We start from the raw sequence: 25,538 nt of genomic DNA, 5'->3' as shown, positions 1-25,538 counted from the left end.
TAGCTGAAAAGATTTTGTGAAGTTACAGCAACAAGACCTTATGCTAAGCCTGATAACCATATTTTAAACTATTGTAATGAGCCTTTGCAAACATGTCTGATTTAGCGCACAGTCCTAAGAGAGCTTGATCGAAAGTTACTGAAATTCAGCGAACTTCGGGGAACTCTCATGTCCAACGGAACTTGGATGTAGAATGGCAGTCAGCCTTAAGAGTTACAGAGACATTACAACAATCACAAGCCCGTCGCTTTTTAGATGCTTAGCATCAAGCGACTCTTGCAGCTTCTGAGGTGCTTGAAAAACTCACAATGACAGCATCATTTGAAGCATGTGGGTCAAACAGAGATACAGCGTACCTTTACATGTGGAACATGGGAGGCTTTTGGAGAGGCTCTGCACGTTTCATTATGATCTATTTATTAACTGATTATGTTAATCATAAATTATTTATTTTAGGGGGATAGATGAAAAATCTAGGCACTACAATGCATTGATATGGAAGGAAAAAAAATTCAAATGGCTCTGAGCACTATGGGACTCAACTGCTGTGGTCATTAGTCCCTTAGAACTTAGAACTACTTAAACCTAACTAACCTAAGGACATCACACACATCCATGCCCGAGGCAGGATTCGAACCTGCGACCGTAGCAGTCGCACGGTTCCGGACTGCGCGCCTAGAACCGCGAGACCACCGCGGCCGGCGATATGGAAGGAAGAAACGGATGTTATGTGTTGATCTGTAGCAAAATCTGACATCCAGCACTAGGTGAGCGGAACTACTTTTTTACGAATGTAACGCATTAAATATAATTCGAAATATAATACATGCTTTCAGATTCGACATACAGTAAAATAAGTCAAACACAGTCATTAGGTAACTTCATACTGACACTGCATAGAAATTTTATACATATGTCTATACAGCACCACATACACAGACATTTATAAGTGACTAGCTTACTTACTCACCATCACTGATCGTAACAAAACTATTGATATGCAAGTGCAGTTGTGGATAACAGCCAGGACAATTACATTTTCACCTGTTATATCTAACTTTCCAGCCAATGATCATGCCTACTTTCTTTAGTATTAATGCAATGCTTGTCAGGTCTCAGCAGTAAATAAATCGATTTTTTCTGCTTCTCATTTTGTAACTCCTACTCATTGTTTATAAACAAAAGTTATAAAATTGAAATGAGGTATTCTATTATTCGGCATAGCTGTACATTACAAAAATGAATATACTATATTTTGTACGCACACATGAAATCTAGAAAATTTAGTTTTTAATTTCGAAGGCGATGTCTCAGTATCCATGTGACCACCTGTAACTAAATGTGATGTGCCCCTCGTATATGGGCATGTACAGCTAACACGCATGAACAAAAACAATGATAAATGCCAAGACACATCATCTTGTGTGTACAGTGCCATAATACATTGTTTTCGATGTAGCCAAAGGAAGACAGTTATGAATGTTGCTTCAGTCCTTTAATGCGAATGAGAAGTCGTTCATCATTGAGTCTTGTGCTTTTTTGTCTTAAATATGTGAGACATTAGATAGTTAGCCACTGAGTACAACATAACAGCAGCAATTATTGTGATGAGCAGTAGGAAGGCAGTGACATCTAGCAGCAACAACTGGTACCAAGTGAGATCCATGGCAGCACTTCGCAGATGTGGTGCTCCATGGTGCCGCAGTACATATTCTATCCACCAGATGGCTTGTGGCAGCGACTGTGCCTGGTGATCACGGTATATTGCTGACAACCTCTTCATGTTTTCATGGTAACTGTTGACATCATATCATACCATTAGCACATCTTGAGCGTAAATGAACACAATTTAGTTCTTTCAAAGTACAAAGACAACGAATAGGTTATTATTATATGTAGGTATTGCATGTTATTTGTAAGCAAAATCTAGAGGTTTTTACAATATTTCGCAGGGAACCCATGACACCTCAGTAAAATACAAGGCACAATTGAATCTGGGGGTATACTGACATACTTATCCATCTCAATTCATGACAGCTTGCTCCAAATGGCGCTGAGAACGTTACTGACTCCACTACCTGTTTTGGCCTTTACTTTAGGCCATTTCAAGTGTTTCTGAAAATTTCTATAAATATAACATAAATCGTTGCCTATAATGGAAGATGAAAAAACGAGGCTTACATAAGTACAATTTAAGTATAGACAGATTGTGAAACTTACATTATGTCATGGAGAAGCAATGTCAAAATGGCATCTTTAGTTTACCATAGTACAATTTTTCCACACTAGATAAGTCATTGCACATTTGAGCTAATGCTCCATCCACTGCAACTATTTCTAAGATTTTATTAAATCTAAGAAACTATTTGTAGCCTTTTACACGTAAAACACAGAATTGAGAATTTTGGACTCTGCCAAAAGATAAAGCTTCTTAAATGAATAATTATAATGTGATGAATTATATAATGTTTGTGATCTTGACACATAACTTGGCACTTTAGATCCACCACGTTTGTCAATTAGGCATTGCTTTTCCATGGCACAACATAAGTTTTATAATTGGTATATACTTAAATTATACATATATAAGCCTTGTTTCTCCCTCTTCTATTACATGCAATGTTTATATCTCTGTCTATATATCGGGCGTTTCAGAAACAAGTGCAGAAATTTTGTGATGTTGGATATAGACAATGAATTTAAGTATATGAACATGGGATCTCTGACTCATAATTAGTGCGTTAGACAACGCTTAAGTGCTTTCGTTTTGCCTGGAAGAAACATCACTGTACATTGTGATTACTCCTGTAAGTACTCGAAGTTTGCATCAATGACTTGATGGCATAACTCAAGTCGTCGAACCACGGAACGGTAAACACCGGGTAATGTTTCATTGGCTTGATCTCTGACGTCTCCTGCAGCAGTAGCAATTCGAGCTACGAGTTCTTCTGCAGTGTTTATAGGAGTTTGATACACACAAGCCTCCACGAGGCTCCAAAGATGAAAATGAAGTGGTGTGAGATCTGGTGATCTTGCAGGCCAGTGAACTCGTCCATTAAATCCAATACAGAGTCCAGGGTATTGTCTGTCCAAAAATCCTCTCACTCGATTTGTGAAATGGGGAAGTATCCCAGCAAGCTGGAAGAACATGCGTCTTCTGGCTTGAAGCGGCGCATATGTTCAAGAAATACGAGGTAAATACGAGCAGTTAGACGGTGTGGAAGAATGTAAGGCCCATCTGCTTGGTTGTGGATAATCCCAGCGAAAACATTAACTGAAAATCGTTCTTGAAAACAATGGAAAGACATATTTCGAGGATTTTTACGAAATAACACATGGGAGTTGGGACTGTTGAACATTCCTTCGTGGGTGAAATACGATTCAACAGTCCACAGAACAATGTTTGCGATGTCGCGAGTCAGTATTCTTTGCTGCAAAAAATGTATGGCACAGTCGTTTCGAATTGGAAAATCAGTGGGTAGAAGAAGTCCTGTACCTTACACACCTTGTATGGATGACGGAGATCATCACTTAGAGTTCTCTGCAAGAATTAGCATTTAGAACATGAACACAGAGCGTACGCAATCTAAAGTATTGTTGTCTAACATTTGTATCACTCGTTTGTACATTCCGTGGTCAATCCTGAGGATGGAACTCTGCTTCTAATGGGCCCTTTTCACGGAGACGACGATCCACAGCAGCAAATGTTCTCTGATTTGGTATTCGTCTGTTTGGACAACGTTCCGCGCACAAATGTCGTGCTCCTGCCATAGTTCCTGCAGCACCAATGACCAAGTGCATGTCTGTAGGTTCATTACACGTTCCATGTCCTACGCATAACATGGTGTAAACAATCTTGTTGCATTTTCAAGTGCATACAATTGTTCCATGACACGTTAGGTCACCGGCTTCCAGTTAGGAGCTGCACTGCAGTTCCGTATTGCCTCTGTTATCCAATATGTTCCTTTACCGCTCATAATGCGCCGTTAATGCTTTTCATGCAACTTTTTCGTAATAGTTTTTGCTTTTGCTTGTAAATCACTAATTCAAATTGTGAACGGCCGGGCTAGTTGGTCCCGCGATGCTCTTCCCGTCAAGAGATGGCAGTACTTTCGCCAATCTGGTTCACCAATTTGCTTCCTTCTCCGTGTACGCTAGTCCGTGCTCTGCGCTCTCGTATCACTAGCAGTCGAGATGACAGGCATCTTATCCGCATGGCTGTAACGGATCGTGCAGCCACGTCTCGATCGATAAGTCAACAGATGGGGACGTTTGCAAGACAACAACCATCTGCACGAACAGTTCGACGACGTTTGCAGCAGCATGGACTATCAGCTCGGAGACCGTGGCTGCGGTTACCTTTGACGCTGCATCACAGACACTAGCGCCTGCGATAGTGTACTCGACGACGAACCTGGGTGCACGAATGGCAAAAGTCATTTTTTCGGATGTTTACAGCATCATGATGGTCGCATCATGGTTTCTCAGGATCTATGCACCCAAATGCGTGAAAATGTAATCACACGTCTGTTCTAGTATAATATATTTGTCCAATGAATACCCGTTTATCATCTGCATTTCTTCTTGGTGTAGCAATTTTAATGGCCAGTAGTGTATTGTACTGTCCCTCGCGGCGCTCGAGGTAGCAGCACAAAATGTGTCCTGGTCTTCATTCAATACTTCTTTATGTGTGTAGTCGTTCCGTGTATTTGCTGGTGTTGCCTTGGTATTGCCTTTTTTTTTTTTATCGCACCGAGCCTGAACCGCTGATTTCTAAAAGCGTACTTCGTTTTTGTTTTCTCATGTTTACTATTAGCTCCAGACTCTTGTTTATTTTCAGTCTCACACCCCATAATTGACATGTAATAATCCGAAAGCGGTCGCTGCTTAAGCACTGAGAAATAAAAATACCTTGCAACTGAAGTGGTATTTTCAACTTCTGCTATAATGCTCAGTTGCTGATGTTCCTACAGCAGGACCTTTTGCCATGTAATTCACTTTGTTACGGTATAAACCATTATATATTACTGTTCTTTGTTTTAGGTAGATCAGGGATGTCCAATACGCGTCCTGTGGGCTGCATGCGGCCCAAAGCAAACATCAGTGGGCCCCAAGAAGCTTGCGTCTATCACATGACTGGAAGAAAATAAATTCCATAAATCTCTGTTTATGTAAAGTTACGATAAACTGAACATTTTCAATCTGAAACTCCTGCCACACGATACTGTTCTTTGTTGGTCCGTCCCGTTCTTTCTCTATTTTTTTCTCAGGTGTTATGTTAGTAGTTTTAAGTATACTGTCTTCTTCCAACGTGGCCCTGGTAGCTAAAAGGTTGAGCACCCCTGATCTAGAGACTTCAGACAAGAGACTACTCAAAGATATACGTCCAAGCTCGATGTTCACTTGTACAGGACTGTTCATTAGAGTTCAAGGAATCTACTGCCTGGCGCGTTCCTTGGAGCTGCTGTTGGTCGCGGTTTAAGGGTAACCAATTAAAATTTCAAATTTCGTGTATAAAAATGTGTCTGATGGTTTGTTTCTATGTACAGAATACTACTGTAAGAATTTTTTTCTATATAGCAAACAAACAATAATCACATAATTTCACAATCTCCGTCTGTGTTCTCGGCTGTAGTGTGCTCTTTTAGTCAGTTGTTTGACGTTTGATACTACAGTTACAAAAGCCTCAGAACTTAGTAACAGTTTTTAAAAACGCAGACAGCCGACCACGGCAGTTTAACGTAGCGTGGGAATTTGGACAAGGCTGTGCACAGCTTAGACGACTGACAATCAGCCGCTATCGAATGTTGACTACTTCTCTTTTTCCTGGTTGATTGGCCCAAAGCTTCTCCCTTTTTTTTTCAGAACGTGGCTGATTGTACAATAAAACGTCTGCTTACTGCGAGGTGTGTGATCTGCTCAGAAAACGACATTTCCTGTATCGTCTGACGATAGGGACACTGATTTGTTCACGAAAAGAATGGAGTCTTCGGCAAGGAGAAAGAGTAAATAATAAGAAGTGAAAGTTCATTTTGAAAGCAGGACGTGCACGCTACAGAAACTGTCACAAGTTCTATCAACAGCTAATAAATTACTTCGAGCCCTTTTTCAGACATGAGAAAGTCTCAACAAATTCTGCATTGTATTTTAAAGCTCAGTCAATTAGAAATAGTTAGATTGGACAAAAAGCGGGTAATACATTTTCTGTGAAATATTAGCTGGTACTCATATATTTCATCATTTTTTATCTGCTTATGTCCAAATGTGTGTGAACTTCTAAGGGACCAAACTGTTGAGGTCACCGGTCCCTAGACTTACACACTACTTAAACTAATCTATGCTAAGAATAACACACGCACCCATGCCCGAGGGAGGACTCGAACCTCCGACGGTAGGCGCCGCGCGGTCAGTGACATGGCGCCTCAAACCACGCGGCCTCTCCGCGACGCTGCCTATTTAATTTGCTACATCTGCCACATGTCGATTCTTATCATAATACGTAGCAAGTAACATTTCAGGCGAACAATGCCACAGAATGCTCAAATTCAAATCCATTCAGCAGGGTACAATAATTTTCGGACTTTTTCCTCGCCGCTCTCTGCCACACACACCGCAAGCTTTCTCCTCAGCTGTCTGCTCTCTCTCCTTCTCTCTCTCTCTTCCTCTTTTGAACCGAATAAAACATTGCTCGTACAACGTGCAGTAGCTACGTACTACCTCAGTAAAAGAAGCCCGCCACAGAAATGCCAGAACGATAGCTTAACCAAGGGGTAGTGATTGCTCAGACAGAATGTAGTTTCGTCAACAATAGCAAGCAACGCACTGAAACAGTAACTTGTTAGAGACAAATTTGGGAAATGAAAGTAACCTGTAGTAGAAAGAAAATACAGTACTACAGGATTACATAAAATTTGCAGATATAATTGAAGACTGTGCAAAAGAGGGCTGGGAAGAAATATCCGAAGAACAGAAATAAAGGAGGTTCCATTAAATCAAATAGAATATAAGCAAGTGAATGAGATCTAGGAACACGAGTGCAAACTTATAATTGCTGATACAATGTAAAATACACAAATATAAAAAATTTTAAATTTGGAAAGAAGCACACTTACAACCACAGAGGAAGGCACTGTCGGTGCTGAAAGTAGAGAAAATGACCTAAACTTGCGTTGCTGATGTAACGTGTAATAAACGACTTCTTGGATAGCTAGTTAACAATAGGATAAATAACGACACCAAACGGTTTTGTTTTTAACCAAAAACCATATAAAAGTGTAAGCCTTATTGAACGAATTACTTTCTACGTGGTGGTGACTTATTGCAGGGTGTGACGAGATGACAAAACCGTATCATAGTACGGAGTGCAGCACTTTAAACTCGTTTAGTGCATTATTGTATCTGTGCTGTGTGTCTTGTCAATTATATACTTTTTTGGAAATGAATCAACTAGATCCTAATTTCAACAGAGACTGAATTAATTCAATCAAATCATGAGTTGCGGTATTTGCAGCATTTGTACTATTTCATCCAATACACATCACTAATGAAAAAATGGATAATGCGAAAGAAAAAATCCTTACCTGGGATTCTCAAGAACCGTTCGTATAGCCTCTAAAACAGTATCCATCGTGACATGCCGAAATTGCAGCCTGTAGCCAATTTCGGCAGTTACCATTTTTTCAACGTTGTAGTGCTGGTCTCCCATGAATGGAATCCCAATTAAAGGGACACCATAGTAAGTGGCTTCATTGAAACTCTGCAGGCCGCCTTGGGTGATGAAGACCTTCACGTTAGGATGTGCTGTGGATATCATTCAAATGCGTCATTAACACCAAGAAACCACTGTAATCGTCAAACTATGAAACACGAAGATATTGCAGATTTTTGAAGAGTAAAAAAATCTATCGAGTTTTCCTACTCACTGATTAAGTGAGACACATATAACTCCCAGCAAAATACGCCAAAGATTTTAGAACAAATTTTCACAAAAGAATAAATTAGTTACCAAAAATTGCACGTGTATAATGCAGTACTGAATGTTGCATAGGAATATGCGGGGTGTTTTGCTCTTAATGGTTCAAATTTTCAGAAATGGAACGAAAGGAGAAAAATTATAGATCAGCTAAATACGTTAAGCCCCACTGTCGTTGTTTAGGATTTAGGGCACGTCAGAAACAGTAAAAGTTCTTCGCGATGAGAAACTGCAGAAGCAGATGAAATATTGTCTTTGAACATGTTAACAAACAGCTACAGTAATTACACAAAATAAATCTGTCTATTAACCTTTGATAATAAGATGAAAAAAATTTAAAGTTGTGGATGACTTGCTGCTGCTATAAAGATTTATTTATTGTTTTTAATGAATTTTTCTACACGATTCCATAGATGTTTCAAATTTTTCCCTTAAACTTATTGCAAAATTTTTTGTGGTGATAATGAAGTCGGTATTACTCGTGCGTTGATGTACTATGAGTGTGCTAAAAGATATTTTCAGGATCTAGAACCTACCTGCAGATCAGTCCCTCTTTAAGAAGTATGTTGTTGATAAAATTCAACAACAATTGACGATTATTGTTTAACTGCCAAATTTTTCTAGGGTTTAAGTCACTGCCAATGCGACTGTTCATAGGTTCAATTTGTCAACATAAGATGAACGATTACAAAGTTTATTGCGCCACTGAGATTGAACTATTATCAGCCACAGAGCTTGTCTCGGCCGACAGCAAAAGCATTCTGCCTTAAACAATGGTCTGTCGCCCCTACTTATATCTTTCCTGCCAATTGTGTTTTCCTATTATTCACACTTTTGATGTTATTATGTGTTACAGAGATTCCTCTAACGTCAACTTTCTAGTAACACAGCTAGAAATAACTTGAAGGCCATGATACGTCTCAGAAATGTATTTTCCTGGATGGACTATTTTTTGTTCTTCCACCTTTCAGGATTTGAGATGAGTTCAATTGCTCATTGTTAAGAGGTGTCTGACCTCTCAGACTGCGTCCGTAGAAACCTTGCATCAGTACTGCAGGACCGTCCCTATGCTTCGTTCTGCCGTTGCCATGTGTGATAGGTATTTTACTGGGCTCTCAGCGGCCCTCAGCGCTACTAGGATGGGACGTGGCTGTCGTTCACTCCAGGGAATTAAAATTTTGGTGTCTACGTATTCAGAAGTCGGATTACTATCTGGATTGCAATCAGTAGCCGGCCGCGGTGGTCTCGTGGTTCTAGGAGCGCAGTCCGGAACCGTGCGACTGCTACGGTCGCAGGTTCGAATCCTGCCTCGGGCATGGATGTGTGTGATGTCCTTAGGTTAGTTAGGTTTAAGTAGTTCTACGTTCTAGGGGACTAATGACCACAGCAGTTGAGTCCCATAGTGCTCAGAGCCATTTGAACCATTTTTTGCAATCAGTATCTAGTCTGACGGAGTTAAAAGATATTCAGCTACCATTTCTTCTTTTTATCTACTGACTTTATTACGTTACTTACGTAACAAGACGTGGGCGTGGTCAATGTGCCCTCATATCGCTGCCACATTACAAATTGTATACAATGTTAACGAAGGGGTGATGAAAACAAATGCCTCCGAGCTTTTTACATGAAAACTCTTAAAGCTTTTTAAATAAAACAAGAGTTATTAATATTCTACATCTTTATTCTTCATGTGTAAATATTTGGAAACCTCTACCGCTAGAGGGCTCCGAATTGTAGCATCTAAAATGGCGGGGTAAAAATACACTCCTGGAAATGGAGAAAAGAACACATTGACACCGGTGTGTCAGACCCACCATACTTGCTCCGGACACTGCGAGAGGGCTGTTCAAGCAATGATCACACGCACGGCACAGCGGACATACCAGGAACCGCGGTGTTGGCCGTCGAATGGCGCTTGCTGCGCAGCATTTGTGCACCGCCGCCGTCAGTGTCAGCCAGTTTGCCGTGGCATACGGAGCTCCATCGCAGTCTTTAACACTGGTAGCATGCCGCGACAGCGTGGACGTGAACCGTATGTGCAGTTGACGGACTTTGAGCGAGGGCGTATAGTGGGCATGCGGGAGGCCGGGTGGACGTACCACCGAATTGCTCAACACGTGGGGCGTGAGGTCTCCACAGTACATCGATGTTGTCGCCAGTGGTCGGCGGAAGGTGCACGTGCCCGTCGACCTGGGAACGGACCGCAGCGACGCACGGATGCACGCCAAGACCGTAGGATCCTACGCAGTGCCGTAGGGGACCGCACCGCCACTTCCCAGCAAATCAGGGACACTGTTGCTCCTGGGGTATCGGCGAGGACCATTCGCAACCGTCTCCATGAAGCTGGGCTACGGTCCCGCACACCGTTAGGCCGTCTTCCGCTCACACCCCAACATCGTGCAGCCCGCCTCCAGTGGTGTCGAGACAGGCGTGAATGGAGGGACGAATGAGACGTGTCATCTTCAGCGATGAGAGTCGCTTCTGCCTTGGTGCCAATGATGGTCGTATGCGTGTTTGGCGCCGTGCAGGTGAGCGCCACAATCAGGACTGCATACGACCGAGGCACACAGGGCCAACACCCGGCATCATGGTGTGGGGAGCGATCTCCTACACTGGCCGTACACCTCTGGTGATCGTCGAGGGGACATTGAATAGTGCACGGTACATCCAAACCGTCATCGAACCCATCGTTCTACCATTCCTAGACCGGCAAGGGAACTTGCTGGTCCAACAGGACAAAGCACGTCCGCATGTATCCCGTGCCACCCAACGTGCTCTAGAAGGTGTAAGTCAACTACCCTGGCCAGCAAGATCTCCGGATCTGTCCCCCATTGAGCATGTTTGGGACTGGATGAAGCGTCGTCTCACGCGGTCTGCACGTCCAGCACGAACGCTGGTCCAACTGAGGCGCCAGGTGGAATTGGCATGGCAAGCCGTTCCACAGGACAACATCCAGCATCTCTACGATCGTCTCCATGGGAGAATAGCAGCCTGCATTGCTGAGAAAGGTGGATATACACTGTACTAGTGCCGACATTGTGCATGCTCTGTTGCCTGTGTCTATGTGCCTGTGGTTCTGTCAGTGTGATCATGTGATGTATCTGACTCCAGGAATGTGTCAATAAAGTTTCCCCTTCCTGGGACAATGAATTCACGGTGTTCTTATTTCAATTTCCAGGAGTGTAGAAATGAGCGTATGGCATCGTTGGCCGGGAGGCCTCATATGGGGGAGATCGGCCGCCAAATGCAAGTCTTATTTCAGTCGACACCACATTGGACGACTTCCGCACCGGTAATGAGTGTGAAATGAAGATAAGGACAACACAACACCCAGTTCCCGAGCGGATAAAATCCGCAACCCGGCCGGGAATCGAACCCAGGCCCGCTTGCATGGAAGACGAGCACGTTACCACCCAGCTAACCAGGCGGACATGGGCAGGGTGTAATGTAACTTGTCGGTGCGTGCGAAAACAGCTTGCGGTAATAGTGTGTCGAATTCGAAGAGTTCGTGCAGAGATGAATCACCCTCTCCTGCAGCATGGCAACGCCATAACACACACGAGAGCTGCTAAATCTTTTAACAATCCGACGCCTTTCGTTTACTGTCAATGATCATCGATCATGAGTCCCGACTTGGCCCATCCGATTTTCATCTGTTTCCGTAACTTAAAGTGTGGTGTCACCGCCAGACACCACACTTGTTAGGTAGTAGCCGTTAAATCGGCCGCGGTCCGGTAGTATACGTCGGACCCGCGTGTCGCCACTATCAGTGATTGTAGACCGCGCGCCGCCACACGGCATGTCTAGAGAGACTTCCTAGCACTCGCCCCAGTTGTACAGCCGACTTTGCTAGCGATGCTTCACTGACTTCTACGCTCCCATTTGCCGAGACGGTAGTTAGTATAGCCTTCAGCTACGTTATTTGCTACGACCTAGCAAGGCGCCAGTATCCGTACTATTGATATTGTGAATTATGTACCATAAAGAGCGATGTTCTCCGTTAATGGATTAAAGTTAAGTATTCCACCAGCTACGTCCGTTTTTCTCAATTCTAATTCCCTTGTCATGTTACAGACCTCACGCCAGCCTGCGTCAGCTAAAACGCGTGCATTTCGGCCTCCTTTAGGAACACGGTTGGCTCTCCTGCCAAACACAACATAAAGAACACTTCCGAGGACTTCACTTTGATAGTGATGAAACGGTGCAATCAGAGGTGAGGTTGTGTTCCGTCAACACTGTCAAATATTCTACAGTGACCGTATCAACAAACTGGTCTCTCGTTGGGAGAAATGTGTTCACCGCCAGGGCGACTATATAGAGAAACAAATACATGTAGACCAGAAGAATTAAGATGTAGAATGTTAACAATGTTTGTCTGATTTAAAAAGCCTTAAGAGTTTTCACAAAATAAAATTCGGGGGCATTATTTTACAGCACGCCCTCGTTTTAAGATCTTATGAAATAACTTGCAAGGGACAAGGTGTAGCAGTAGAGTGTGAAAACTGTCGTATAAGACAGAGATTGGAATGTATGTAACAAATAACTGAGGATGTTGTGTGCAGGTACTGCTCTGAGATGAAGAGGTTAGAGAAGGAGAGGAAGCCGTGAAGGGTCGCATCAAATTAGTCTGAAGACTGATGTTAAAAAATCATAAATTTGTTGTAGCACCAATGAGTTTTTATGCTTTTCTCACAGTTCCTTAGAAGCGTTGCACTTTTTTACAATAATGGAAATAATAAAACTTTTCTTTTGAGGTAGAACATATCATTTGGCATGGAAGTCTGAAATTAAAATACGAACACTAATCCTTTCGCCTTGCAGAATCATTGATTATACTCTACCGAGCACTTAACCGCAGGCGAAGAGTATTCTAGCCAGGTAATTATACTCGGTAACTGCACTAGGAACACTACATTAAATCATTTGCTTCATTTCTCTTATTCTCTGTCAGAGGACAAGAAAACTATAAGAGGGAGATAGATTTAGTGAATTAGTCAAAAATTAAGTAGTAATTTAGCTCCCTATATTCCGCATTAAGTGTTGCTTGCCATCGCCATCGCAGGGTAATGCACCTAATGTACAAAGTTAGTGCTACTGGTAATGTAACAGAAATCTTACTCCTATGACTATTATGTGTAAATACAAATTTTTGTAAATAAATTTCTGCCACTGGCAGCCCTGGTAAAACCTTCGGAATCGATGCAATTTCGAAGGTTTGCGTGTCATAGTGCTAGTTTTTATGTTGATATAGTTCTTCATATGACGTCACGATACCCAGCAGGCCACATTTCAGACCATTTCACTTCATAAAAATACCTAATGGTCACAAGAAGATGAAACCAAGACCTCAGAGAAGCCACTAACATTATCCACTAGTTGGTGAAGGTGACCTCTAATAAACTGATCTACAAAGTCCTAATACCATGACAGTGCAACGCAGATATCATATAAACATTTATAATGAACTGTTGTTAATCTTTGCATTAGTGTTAACGATGTAGAACTTCGCTGATAAATATTGGACTTCTTTGAGTACATCTGTTGCAGTACTCGAATCTTGGAATAATGCGTTTCAAACCCCTTTTCGGCTATCGAGGTTTGCATTGCAGGTGGTTTTTCTAAAACGAGCAGAGTGAAAACTGCACGGTTCTTTCGAAGCGGAAACGGCCGTTTTTGTTCCTCAAGCTTGTTCTTATAGCGTTTAGCAACGATGGAGGGTTACACGCCAATCTTCCTTCTACCTTATAGCGTTTAGCAACGATGGAGGGTTACACGCCAATCTTCCTTCTACCTTATTACCCGTTTGATGGAAGTATTACAACTTTCAAAATGTTTCCCATTTCCTTTTTACAGCATAGCCGTCATCCCACCGTTCTACAACGATAACCTTTCTTTGACAGAAAGTCTGTGCTGTTGTGAATGGAAAGCCTTTGCAGACAGATCATGGTACTGACACGAGTGTCTTCTGGGATAAAAATATCTTCCCTCAAATTCAAAAACCTTCACAATCTGTTTATCCAATAATGTAATCTTCACTCATCAATGGAACAGTAACAATAGTAACAACAAGGGAACAGTATCTGTTTTCAATACAAGCGACCAACAAAACTACCGTCCATTCTGATTGACGTCCATCTTCTGAGCTCAAACACAATGAGGTAACTCGAACACAATGACCTCCTCCACGCTAATCAACATGGATTCCTAAAACATGAATAGTGCGAAACCAAACTTGCGCTTTTCTCAGGTGACATCGTGAAGACCATGGATGAAGCCAGTCAGGTGGACGCAGGATTTCCTGTCCTCCGAAAAGCATTTAACTCGATACTGCACCACCGTTTTCTTTAAAAAGGTACAGTTGTATGGAATATCGAACAAAATTGGTGCCTGCGTTGAGAGTTATTGGTAAGGACGACGAGATAGTATCTTAGGTAGAGACACATCAACCGAAATACGTTCGGACCCGTGTTGTTTGCGTTTGAATTTATGACGTGGCAGACAATACTAATAGTTACTTGAAAAATGTCGTGTTAGCATCTTGAGCTGCTCGTAAAATATTTTACATACACAACTATTTTCAGTCGTCTGATCGTCATCAGGTTCATGAAAGTATTCACAGCATCGTATTAGTTGACGCATTAGATCATGATCGTCAGGTGGTTAAACCACGAATAATACACCTGTTGTCAAATCGTAATGTGAATTACGTAGCCAGTCCATAAAAACTGTGCTATGGAGTGCACATGTTGGTGTTAAAACTGTAATCGGCGTTAGCACGGCGAATAGATTCATATCACACAGAGGCGACAGGTTGTATAAATACAGTATTTTAACAGGAGCTCAAGGCGGCAATGTGATATTTTTCAAACATATGAGATCTATGGGACACCACCTCCTAAAATATGTTGATTGTTACATAGGCTCTTTGCAGATCATGTAGTTAACTACAATGAACGTATCTTCATAAGCTGGCCGAAGTGGCCGAGCGGTTGTAGGCGCTACAACATGGAACCGCGCGACCGCTACGGTCGCAGGTTCAAATCCTGCCACGGGCATGGATGTGTGTGATGTCCTTAGGTTAGTTAGGTTTAAGTAGTTCTAAGTTCTAGCAGACTGATGACCTCAGAAGTTAAGTCCCATAGTGCTCAGAGCCATTTGAACCATTTTATCTTCAAAAGGCACCACAAATATCCAGTAAAGACCTGCAAAAATTTCAGAGTGGTTGAGATATTGGCTGCTTTTCTTAAATGTCCAGAAATTTGAAATGTGGGACTGGTTCAAATGGCTCTGAGCACTATGGGACCTAACATCTGAGGTCATCAGTCCCCTAGTACTTAGAACTACTTAAACCTAACTAACCTAAGGACATCACACACATCCATGCCCGAGGCAGGATTCGAACCTGCGACCGTAACGGCCACGCGGTTCCAAACTGTAAAATGTGGACCTCATATGAACAAGGAAATAGTATCTCATGACTACAATGTCAGCAATGTCAGTAGGTCACAGTTGGTATCAGTAAACTCATACAAATACCTGGGTGTAACACTTTGTAGGAATATGAAATGGAACGATCTCATATCCTCAGTCGCAACTAAATTTGGCGGCAGACTTCGCCTCATTCGTAGGATACTAGGGAAATGCCAACAGCCTAAAAGGGAGAATGCTTACAAAACAAAAGTGGAACCCATCCTACAAAACTGCTCAAGTGCGTAAGATCACATACAAAGAAGGTCGGCGAGAAGGACCACAGGTTAGTTTGAGCGTCACGGAAACGTGGAAAAGATAGCCACCAGTCACTCCAGCCGACCGCGGTGGCCGTGCGGTTCTAGGCGCTACAGTCCGGAACCGCAGGACTGCTACGGTCGCAGGTTCGAATCCTGCCTCGGGCATGGATGTGTATGCTGTCCTTAGGTTAGTTAGGTTTAAGTAGTTCTAAGTTCTAGGGGACTGATGACCACAGATGTTAAGTCCCATAGTGCTCAGAGCCATTTGAACCATTTTTGAAGTTACTCTAGCGAATAATCTAGAGATATTCTTCAGCCTCCTATGCAGTGCTTCCACGGAGATTCTGAAGACAAAATTTGACTAATTACATGAAACAAAGATGAATTCAGGCAACCATAGTTCCCGCGCTCCACACGCGAAAGTAATGGCAAAATTCATAATATGATGAACCATGCAAAGTGCCCCCTACCATGCACATCATAGTTGTTTACAGAGTATGTATCTGCATGTAGATGTAGAACTGGCAGTGTCAAGGTGCACAACAAAAACATCTCGTCAGGCTGCAAAATGTTTACTGTTAACAAAACAGTTTACATATTATTTAACATAAAATACCATTCTGGACGAATACCAGTCAGGCTTCCAGAAAAACAGAAGCACCTAAAAGTGACTGACGAACTGAAACGAGCTATGGACTAACAACAGGCGGCTATTGTGTTCATTTTGGATTTCAGCAAAGCTTTCGACAGTGTCAACTTTGATATTGTATTGGCTAAATTATTAAGCAAAAAATTTTCTTCAAGTGCAGTACAATGGTTCCATTCATACCCTACATCCCATCAACAGAGTTAATGATCGGAATAATGTGGTTACGGTCGAGGAATGTAGTATAGTGATCCCAAAAGGATCCGTATCGGGCCCATTACTTTTCTCATTATATGTTACACATGTGTCGCCTATTATCTCCCATTCAAATATGGTTCAAATGGCTCTGAGCACTATGTGGCTTAACTTCTGAGGTCATCAGTCGCCTAGAACTTAGAACTAATTAAACCTAACTAACGTAAGGACATCACACACATCCATGCCCGAGGCAGGATTCGAACCTGCGACCGTAGCAGTCACGCGGTTCCAGACTGAAGAGCCTAGAACCGCACGGCCACACCGGCCGGCAATCTCCCATTGCCTATACCGTTTATATACTGACGGCCTTCAGTTACACGTAGGTGTAAGCCTAACAAACCTGTGCACAGCCATAGAACACATAAATACTGACTTACTTTCTTTACCAAAGTGAGAGCAGAACATACGAGGGTAATCCCGAAAGTAAGGTCTCCTATTTTTTTATAAGTACACAGATCAGTTTATTTCTACAAAGGTTTACATCGGTTTACAGCTTGAACATTTAGCTATTTTTCGACGTAATCACCATTTCTGACGATGCATTTTTGTAGACGCTGTGACAGTTTTTGTATGCCCATGTCATACCAGCTCGCCGCCATGCTGTTCAGAAAGCTATGGACCTTTTCTTTCACCTCGTCGTCAGAGCTGAATCGCTTTCCGGTCAAATGTTCTTTTAACTTAGGGAACAGGTGATAGTCACTGGGCGCCAAGTCAGGACCATAGGGTGGGTGGGTGATTATGTTCCACTGAAACTGTTGCAGGAGAGCAACGGTTTGCCGAGAGATGTGTGGGCGAGCTTTGTCATGGAGAATGTGTAGGCCCTTGCTCATCATCGCCCGTTTGAGTTTTTTCAGAGTCGCACAGTATCTGTCAGCGTTAATTGTGGTCCCAGCGACTCAGCTCCGACGACGAGGTAAAAGAAGAGGCATTGTGGCGAGCTGGTATGACATGGGCATACAAAAACTGCCACAGCGTCTACAAAAATGCATCGACATAAATGGTGATTATGTCGATAAATAGCTAAATGTTCAAGCTGTAAACTGATGTAAACCATTGCAGAAATAAACAGGTGTATGTTCTTATAAAAAAATAGGAGACCTTACTTTTGGGATTACCCTCGTACGTTTGAAACTTAACCCATCTAAAATGCAGTCTTAGTTGTTGAAAAAAGACTTATTACACCTCATTTCAGAGAATCTATTTCAGTCTTAATCCTAAACAGCACAGAAATAACCTTTTCTATTTCTAATGAAGATACTGACCGTCGTTTAGACTGGACTGAACACTCAACTGAATTCTGTAAGCAGGTATCATCTTCATTTCATTCGCTACAGAAATATTAAAAAAAAGCATTTCCCATCGAGATTAAAAAGCAACTCACAGAGTCACTAATACTATCCCTCCTTGATTATGGTGACAGTACTCTCCAAGAACTTTCGTATGAGAATTCACGCCGATTGGATGAATCCTTGTGTGCAATACATTTCTGACGTAAGCTATTTCGATCCTATCACTCCCACCTAAGGACAATTATTGTGGCTACGTGGCGATAAGCGTACAGATTATCATACCATGTGTTTTGTCTGTCGTTTCTCAATCATTGTAATCTTTCTTATTTAGCTTCAACTCTTACACTAGTATCTGAACGATACAGTAGAAACAATCGTTCTCGCAAAGTAAAATTGTATCTGTACAACCCCATACAGGGTGTTCGAAAAAGAAATCCCTAGTTTTAAGCATACATGTAATGGGGAAATTAATGAAAAATTACGTCATTGAGTACATAACATGAAATAGAATGACTTAAAGTTTTGTTTAATGTTAATAAACGTCAACGTGGGACCCATTTGTTGCCCAGCACACGTCGAGACGATATTCCACTTCTCGCCACTTATTCACCAACATTTCAGGTGTAACTGTCCCAACCGCCGCGACGATTCTTACCCATAAATGATTGACGTCTCTGATCTTTTCACTGTACACAACGTTTTTTGATGTGGCCCCAAAAAAAAAGTCCAGTGAAGTTTAGTTTGGGCTTCGTGGTGGCCAAGGTATTGGGCCAGCCCTTGCCTATCCACCTTCCTGGAAAGCGAGTGTTAAGAGCCGCACGCACATGGTTTCTGTAATGAGGTGGGCGCCATCTTATTGGAAAAACACAAGCCCCTTTTCCGCCTCGGTATCGTCCATGGGGGGCATGACGTACTCTGAGAACATGTCGCAGCAATAAACGTCCCGAAGTATTGTTCTTTCTACAAAAATGAAAGCACCAATCTTCCATCAAACCACACCAGACATTAAATTTTGGTAGAGTCAGTTGACGCTGAATAACTTCATGTGGATGCTCTCCCCCCAAATTCTGCAGTTATGACGATTAACCGTTCCACTGACATGAAATGTTGCTGAGGTGCGCTGCACTGCATTGCACGCACGCCTGGACTGAACTGAGGGAACAGTGGGAAAAAACAGCACTGATGCCGTTCAAGGTCAATCAGACCTGCCAATTGCAGGGGAGCCAAACTTGGAGAGTTGATGAATCAAACACCACAAACTAGAATAGTATACGTCACTTTGTATAGATTCTAGAACACATTGAAACTAGAGAGTTCTTTGGCAAACACCCTGTACCACTACCATGTTTTCTGAATCATTTTCTGTATAAAGAACCTACTTTGGAACAATCCTCTTCAAAATATTAGTGAAATTAAAGTCCTTTCAAACTTCAAAAGACAGCTAATGGCCCACCTTATACTGCAGTTGCAACCTCTTCCACATAGTTGTCTGTAGCTCACTCTCGTCATCTCCCCCTCCCCCCCCCCCCACTTTTCCCTTCCCTCGTCTACACAGTTCTCTACTGAAATACTCCCCTTTCCTAACACCCATTGTCACTTTTACTTCGATCTTTTCCTCTTTCATTATTCCTTCCACTTCTCTAATTCGAACGAGGCTTCAAAACTGCTACATTATTCAACATTACTTTTGTCTCCATTATTTTATTATTGTAATTACTGTTACTATTATTTCTCCCAGTGTTTATTTTTATTAATAATGTACAATATTATTATTATTGAATTTATTATATAATAATAATCGGTATCATTCTTAATACCACCATTATTTTTATCATAATTACTGCTGTTACTGTTTTAATATTTATTATGTCCGCAACTCGTGGTTTTGTGGTAGCGTTCTCGCTTCCCACGCACGGGATACCGGGTTCGAATCGCGGCGGGGTCAAGGATTCTCTCTGCCTCGAGATGACTGGGTGTTGAGTGTCATTCGTTATCATTGATTCGCAAGTAGCCGAAGTGACGTCAACTAAAAAGACCTTCTAATCCGGCGGCCGAACTGCCTTTCATGGGACCTCCCGGCCAACACTGCCATACGATCATTTCATTATTTATTATTATTGCCTATTATTATTTTCTATTAATAGTGAAATTTATTATCATTGTGATTGTTATTCCATATTTTTTGTGTGTGTTGTGGCTTGTCAGATGTAAGAGAGGGTCTTAAGGTCCTAATATAGTCAGGCTAAATATGCAGTAAATAAATAAAATAGTAGATATATATATATATATATATATATATATATATATATATATATATATATATATATAATGATGCTTTTCACGGAGATTCACGTCACTGCACAGAGTTACCGCTACCGGGCTCTCAAGCGACCATGCACTTAAATTTCATCAGTGATACATTCCTCCAGTCGCAAATAGCTGTAAGTACATAGATACCAAATTCCATCAGAAACACTAATTCACAGGGGTTCTTCATAAACATGACTACAACAACAACAATAATAATAATAACAGCGGTAATAAAATACTATGATATAAAAATGCGACATACCAAGTACTGACTGTTGTGGTAACCACTTGGACAGTTTGACGTTAGGTGGCAGGTCTGTCGTGTCGTCCTCCTCCCATTTCCAGAGCACCCTCTGCGGCAGCTGGGAGAAGGCGTCGAGGAAAGCCCTTCGCTTTTCTGGTGGCATTGTGCTACTCAGTACATTGGTACCCAGGCTGAAGTAGATAACACCTTCAGTGGCTTCATCCAGCCAATACTGAATATCCTGTAGGCGAAACACAGTACATGCTCTGAGGAGAAACGGAAGTTATACAAGTATCAAGAAGATCAATTAGTCGCATAGACTGCCTTTGTGACTGCCCATAAAAAAAATGACAGTAGTGGTACGCTGTCATGTTGGAGATATCCCTCCTGTTGTCATGGATAGATCAATACTTAAACATGTCACAGGATCAAAACGTGTTCACTCTATTAAGGAGGAAATGGGCTGGTCATGTGGCTCGGGGAAAAGAAGGCATGTGGTCAAATTAAGTGGTAGATTGGAGCCAAATTCATCAAAAAAGACCAAGGGGAAGACAACCGGGCAGACGGGGCAGAGACTTAAAAAAGACAGCTGGAGTGAACTGGCAGCGGTAAGATCAATATCAGGAGAAATGGAAGAACTTGCAGGGGTCCTATATAGTAGGCCGACTCGGAAGGGCCACATGTCACCCATTTGACGGACGTTGATGATGATTATGAAGTGAGGGAATTGAGACACGACATAACGGTGTGCATCCCAAACTGTTTGCTGTCGAAAACTGAGCCTAATAGCTGCGCCTGGGTGCTGCCAGACTACCACAGTCTCAACATCTCAATAGTATAAAGTCGCCATGCCAACGCTTTCCGTCGTATCACCGAAGTTAAGCGCTGTCGGGCTTGGCTAGCACTTGGATGGGTCACCGTCCAGGTCTTCCGAATGTTGTTGGCAAGGGGGGGGGGGGGGGCACCCAGCCCTCGTGAGGCCAGTTGAGGAACTACTTGATAGAGAAGTAGCACCGGTCACGAAAACTAACAACGGACGGGAGAGCGGTGTTCTGACCACCACGTGCCCATCCGTATCCGCATCCAGTGACGACTAAGGGCTGAGGTTCGTCATATCGTGCGGAAGCTACTCGTTGGTGGTTATTAGATCCTGTAGAACTAACGTACTGCTGGGGTACGGACTGCTGCGTTTCAACCACTGTTTTCAAAGAGTCCCAGACATTTTCAATCGGAGTGGTTTAGCTGGTAGTCGATGTGCATTGGGGTGCTTCAGTGTTCGTCAGACCAGGAGCATAGACACTGAAGAGCGAAAGAAACTGGTACACCTGTCTAACACCGTGCAGGGCCTACGCGACCGCATAGAAGTGCCGCAACACGGCGTGGCATGGACTCGACTATTGTCTGAAGCAGTTCTAGTGACAATCGACACCATGAATCCTGCAGGACTGTCCATAAATCCGTAAGAGTAAGAGGGAGCGGAGATCTCTTCTGCACAGCACGTTGCATGGAATCCCAGATACGTCCAATAATGTTCATGTCTGCGGAGTTTGGTGGCCAGCAGAAGTGTTTAACCTCAGAAGAGTGTTCCTGAAGCCACTCTGTAGCAATTCTGGACGTGTCCTGCTGGAATTGTCCAAGTCCATCGAAAAGCACAATGGACATGAATGGATCAGGTGATCAGACTGGATTTGGATTCATGAGGTTGTCTCCATACCCGTACACGTCCATCCGCTGGACACAATTTGAAACGAGACTCGTCCAACCAGGCAACATGCTTCCAGTCATCAACACTCCAATGTCAGTGTTGACGGGCCCAGGAGAGGCTTAAAGCTTTGTGTCGTACAGTCGTCAAGGGTGTACGATTGGGTCTTCGCCTTCGAAAGCCCTTATAGATGATTTTTCGTTGAATGGGTCACACGGTGACATTTTTTGATAGCCCAACACGGAAATCTGCAGCAATTTGCGGAAGGGTTGCACTTTTGTCACGTTGAACGTTTCTCTTCATTCGTCGTTAGTCCTGTTCTTGCAGGATCTTTTTCCGGCAGCAGCCATGTCAGAGATTTCATGTTTTTCCCGATTCCTGATATTCACGGTACACTCGTGAAATCGTCGTGTGGAAAAATCCTCACTCCATCGCTAGCTCGGAGATGCTGCGTCCTATCGCTCGTGTGCCGACTATAACACCACGTTCAAACGCACTTAAATCTTGATAACCTGCCATTGTAGCAGCAGTAACCGATCTAGCAACTGCGCCAGACACTTGTTGTTTTATATAGGCGTTACCGACCGCAGTGCTGTATTCTGCCTGTTTACATGCCTGTATTTGAATACGGGCGCCTATTACGGTTTCTTTGGCGCTTCAGTGTATGCGAAGCTCAGTGGTAACACTGATTTATTTCACCGGTACCATGAGTGCGCTTTTGTAGACTATTGCTTCTGCTTGGGCAGTTTCTTGGTAGAAAGTAGAGTTTCATGTTTATTCTTTCTTGGTAAATGTTATTTCAGTCTAAATTTAGTGCTTTTGTTATAGCCAGATCCGTCTGTACAGCTGTTGTATAGGTTGTTATGTACATGAATGGTTGGTAAATGTGCTCAGTGTTGTACTTAAATGCCTCACTCTTTTGAACAGATCTTTACAATAAATCCAATTAATAATTTTGATTATTATTCTAATGGGAGTTTTTCATTGCCCGAAAACTGTGTTTATGTTTTGAGCATTTGTTCTCCAGAAAAAAATTCTGTAGCTAAGAGTTAACTCGATGTATGAATAGTATATAACTAAAAGGCAGTGGCTGTTACACTCTTACGGCATGGTTCTGAGGGCAAAACATGCTGTTGGTAAACTGTTTACAAGTATCAATACTTCAAAGGACATGTAGTATTTATTCCTAGAAATTGTTTGTTTATTACTCAATCTATAGAGGTACCACCATTTTGTTCTTTGACAGTGTCATTTCCGCTCTTCAGACTGAAATGTAAAGTATTTGTTTTCTTTTGGTTCTAAGTAAGTTTTTTGGATGTTGACCAAATGTAAAGTTCCTTGAGGGTTTAATTTGCCTCTCTGTCAGAAACACTCTTGTCGTGTTCAGCTAATATAATTTTGTTATCATTAGCAAAAGAATTATTTGCCTCAGGACACTGAAGTATATAAGGAACATACGAGGAACAGTACTGGCATCTAAACGTATCAAGTAGTAAAGGGATTGAGGACGCGTATACAGGGTGGTACATTGATCTCACGAATTAAGCGTCAAACGACAAAAACTACAAAGAACGAAACTTGTGTAGCTTGAAGGAGGAAACCAGATGGCGCTATGGTTGGTCTGCTAGATGGCGCTGCCATAGGTCAAACAGATATCAACTGCGTTATTTTTTTAATAGGCTCAAAATGGTTCAAATGACACTGAGCACTATGGGACTTAACATTTGAGGTCATGAATCCCCTAGAACTTAGAACTATTTAAATCTAACTAACCTAAGGACATCACAAACATCCATGGCTGAGACAGGATTCAACGTGCGTCGTTGCAGGCCTGCGGTTCCAGACTGAAGCGCCTAGGAACCCCCATTTTTATTATATATTGGTGTAATAAGTAAAGAAATATGAATGTTTCACTTGGGCCACTTTTTTCGTTTTGTGATAGTCACAAAATATGGCTCACAATTTTAGACGAACAGTTGGTAACAGGTAGGTTTTTTAAATTAAAATACAGAACGTAGGTACGTTTGAACATATTATTTCGTTTGTTACAATGTGATACTTGTACCTTTGTGAACTTATCATTTCTGAGAACGCATGCTGTTACTGCGTGATTACCTGTAAATACCACATTAATGCAATAAATGCTCAAAATGATGTCCGTCAACGTCAATGCATCTGGCAATACGTGTAACGACATTCCTCTCAACTGCGAGTAGTTCGCCTTCCGTAATGCTCGCACATATATTGACATTGCGCTGACGCATGTTGTCAGCGTTGTCGGTGGATCACGATAGCAAATATCCTTCAACATTCCCCCCAGAAAGAAATCCGGGGACTTCAGATCCGGTGAACGTGCGGACCAATCGACCTGTCATGAAATATGCTATTCAGTACCGCTTCAAACGCACGCGAGCTATGTGCCGAATATCCATCATGTTGGAAGTACATCGCCATTGTGTCATGCAGTGAAACATCTTGTTGTAACATCGGTAGAACACTACGTAGGAAATCAGCATACAGTGTAACATTTAGATTGCCATCGTAAAAATGGGGGCCATTTATCATTCCTCCCATAATGCCGCACCATACATTAACCCACCAAGGTCGCTGATGTTCCACTTGTAGCAGCCATCGTGGATTTTCCGTTGCCCAATAGTGCATATTATGCCGGTTTACGTTACTGCTGTAGGTGAATGACGCTTCATCGTTAAATAGAACGCGTGCAAAAAACTGTCATTTCTCTTGTGCCCAGTGGCAGAACTGTACACGACGTTCAAAGTCGTCGCCATGCAATTCCTGGTGCATAGAAATATGGTACGGGTGCAGTCGATGTTGATGCAGCATTCTCAACACCAAGGTTTTTGAGATTCCCAGTTTTCGCGCAGTTTGTCTGCTACTGATGTGCTGATTAGCCGCGAAAGCAGCTAAAACATCTACTTTGGCATCATCATTTGTTGCAGCTCGTGGTTGACGTTTCACATGTGGCTGAACACTTCCTGTTTCCTTAAATAACGTAACTATCAGGCGATCGGTCCGGACACTTGGATGACGTCATTCAGGATACCGAGCAGCATACATATCACACGCCCGTTGGGCATTTTAATCACAATAGCCATACATCAACACGATATCGATCTTTTCCGCAATTGGTAAACGGTTCATTTTAACACGGGTAAAATATCAGGAAGCAAATACCGTCCGCACTGGCGGAATGTTACGTAATACCACGTACTTATACGTTTGTGACTATTACAGCGCCATCTATCACAAAGCGAAAAAAGTGGTCCAATTGAAATATTCACATTTCTTTACGTACTACACGAATATTTAATAAAAATCGGGGTTCCTATTTAAAAAAAAAAAAAAACGCTGTTGACATCTGTTTGACCT

General features: G+C 42.4%; 1 protein-coding gene across 1 annotated transcript in view; it reads right to left on the bottom strand.

Annotated features, from left to right (window-relative positions):
• Positions 1-759: 759 nt before the first annotated feature.
• Positions 760-25,538, bottom strand: part of LOC126354285 (UDP-glucosyltransferase 2-like) — a 104,269-nt gene continuing 79,490 nt past the window's right edge. The window contains exons 6-8 of the mRNA XM_050003829.1: positions 20,465-20,687; positions 7,581-7,800; positions 760-1,796 (exon numbers count right to left, since the gene is read on the bottom strand). Coding sequence (XP_049859786.1) covers positions 1,520-1,796; positions 7,581-7,800; positions 20,465-20,687 — 720 coding nt within the window. The 3' untranslated portion in view covers positions 760-1,519. The remainder of the gene's footprint in view (positions 1,797-7,580; positions 7,801-20,464; positions 20,688-25,538) is intronic.

The sequence above is a fragment of the Schistocerca gregaria genome, chromosome 3, assembly GCF_023897955.1.
Source record: "Schistocerca gregaria isolate iqSchGreg1 chromosome 3, iqSchGreg1.2, whole genome shotgun sequence".
NCBI lineage: Eukaryota > Metazoa > Arthropoda > Insecta > Orthoptera > Acrididae > Schistocerca > Schistocerca gregaria.
The sequence above is the reverse complement of the archived record's forward strand: the minus strand, read 5'-3'. Positions and strand labels throughout refer to the sequence as shown.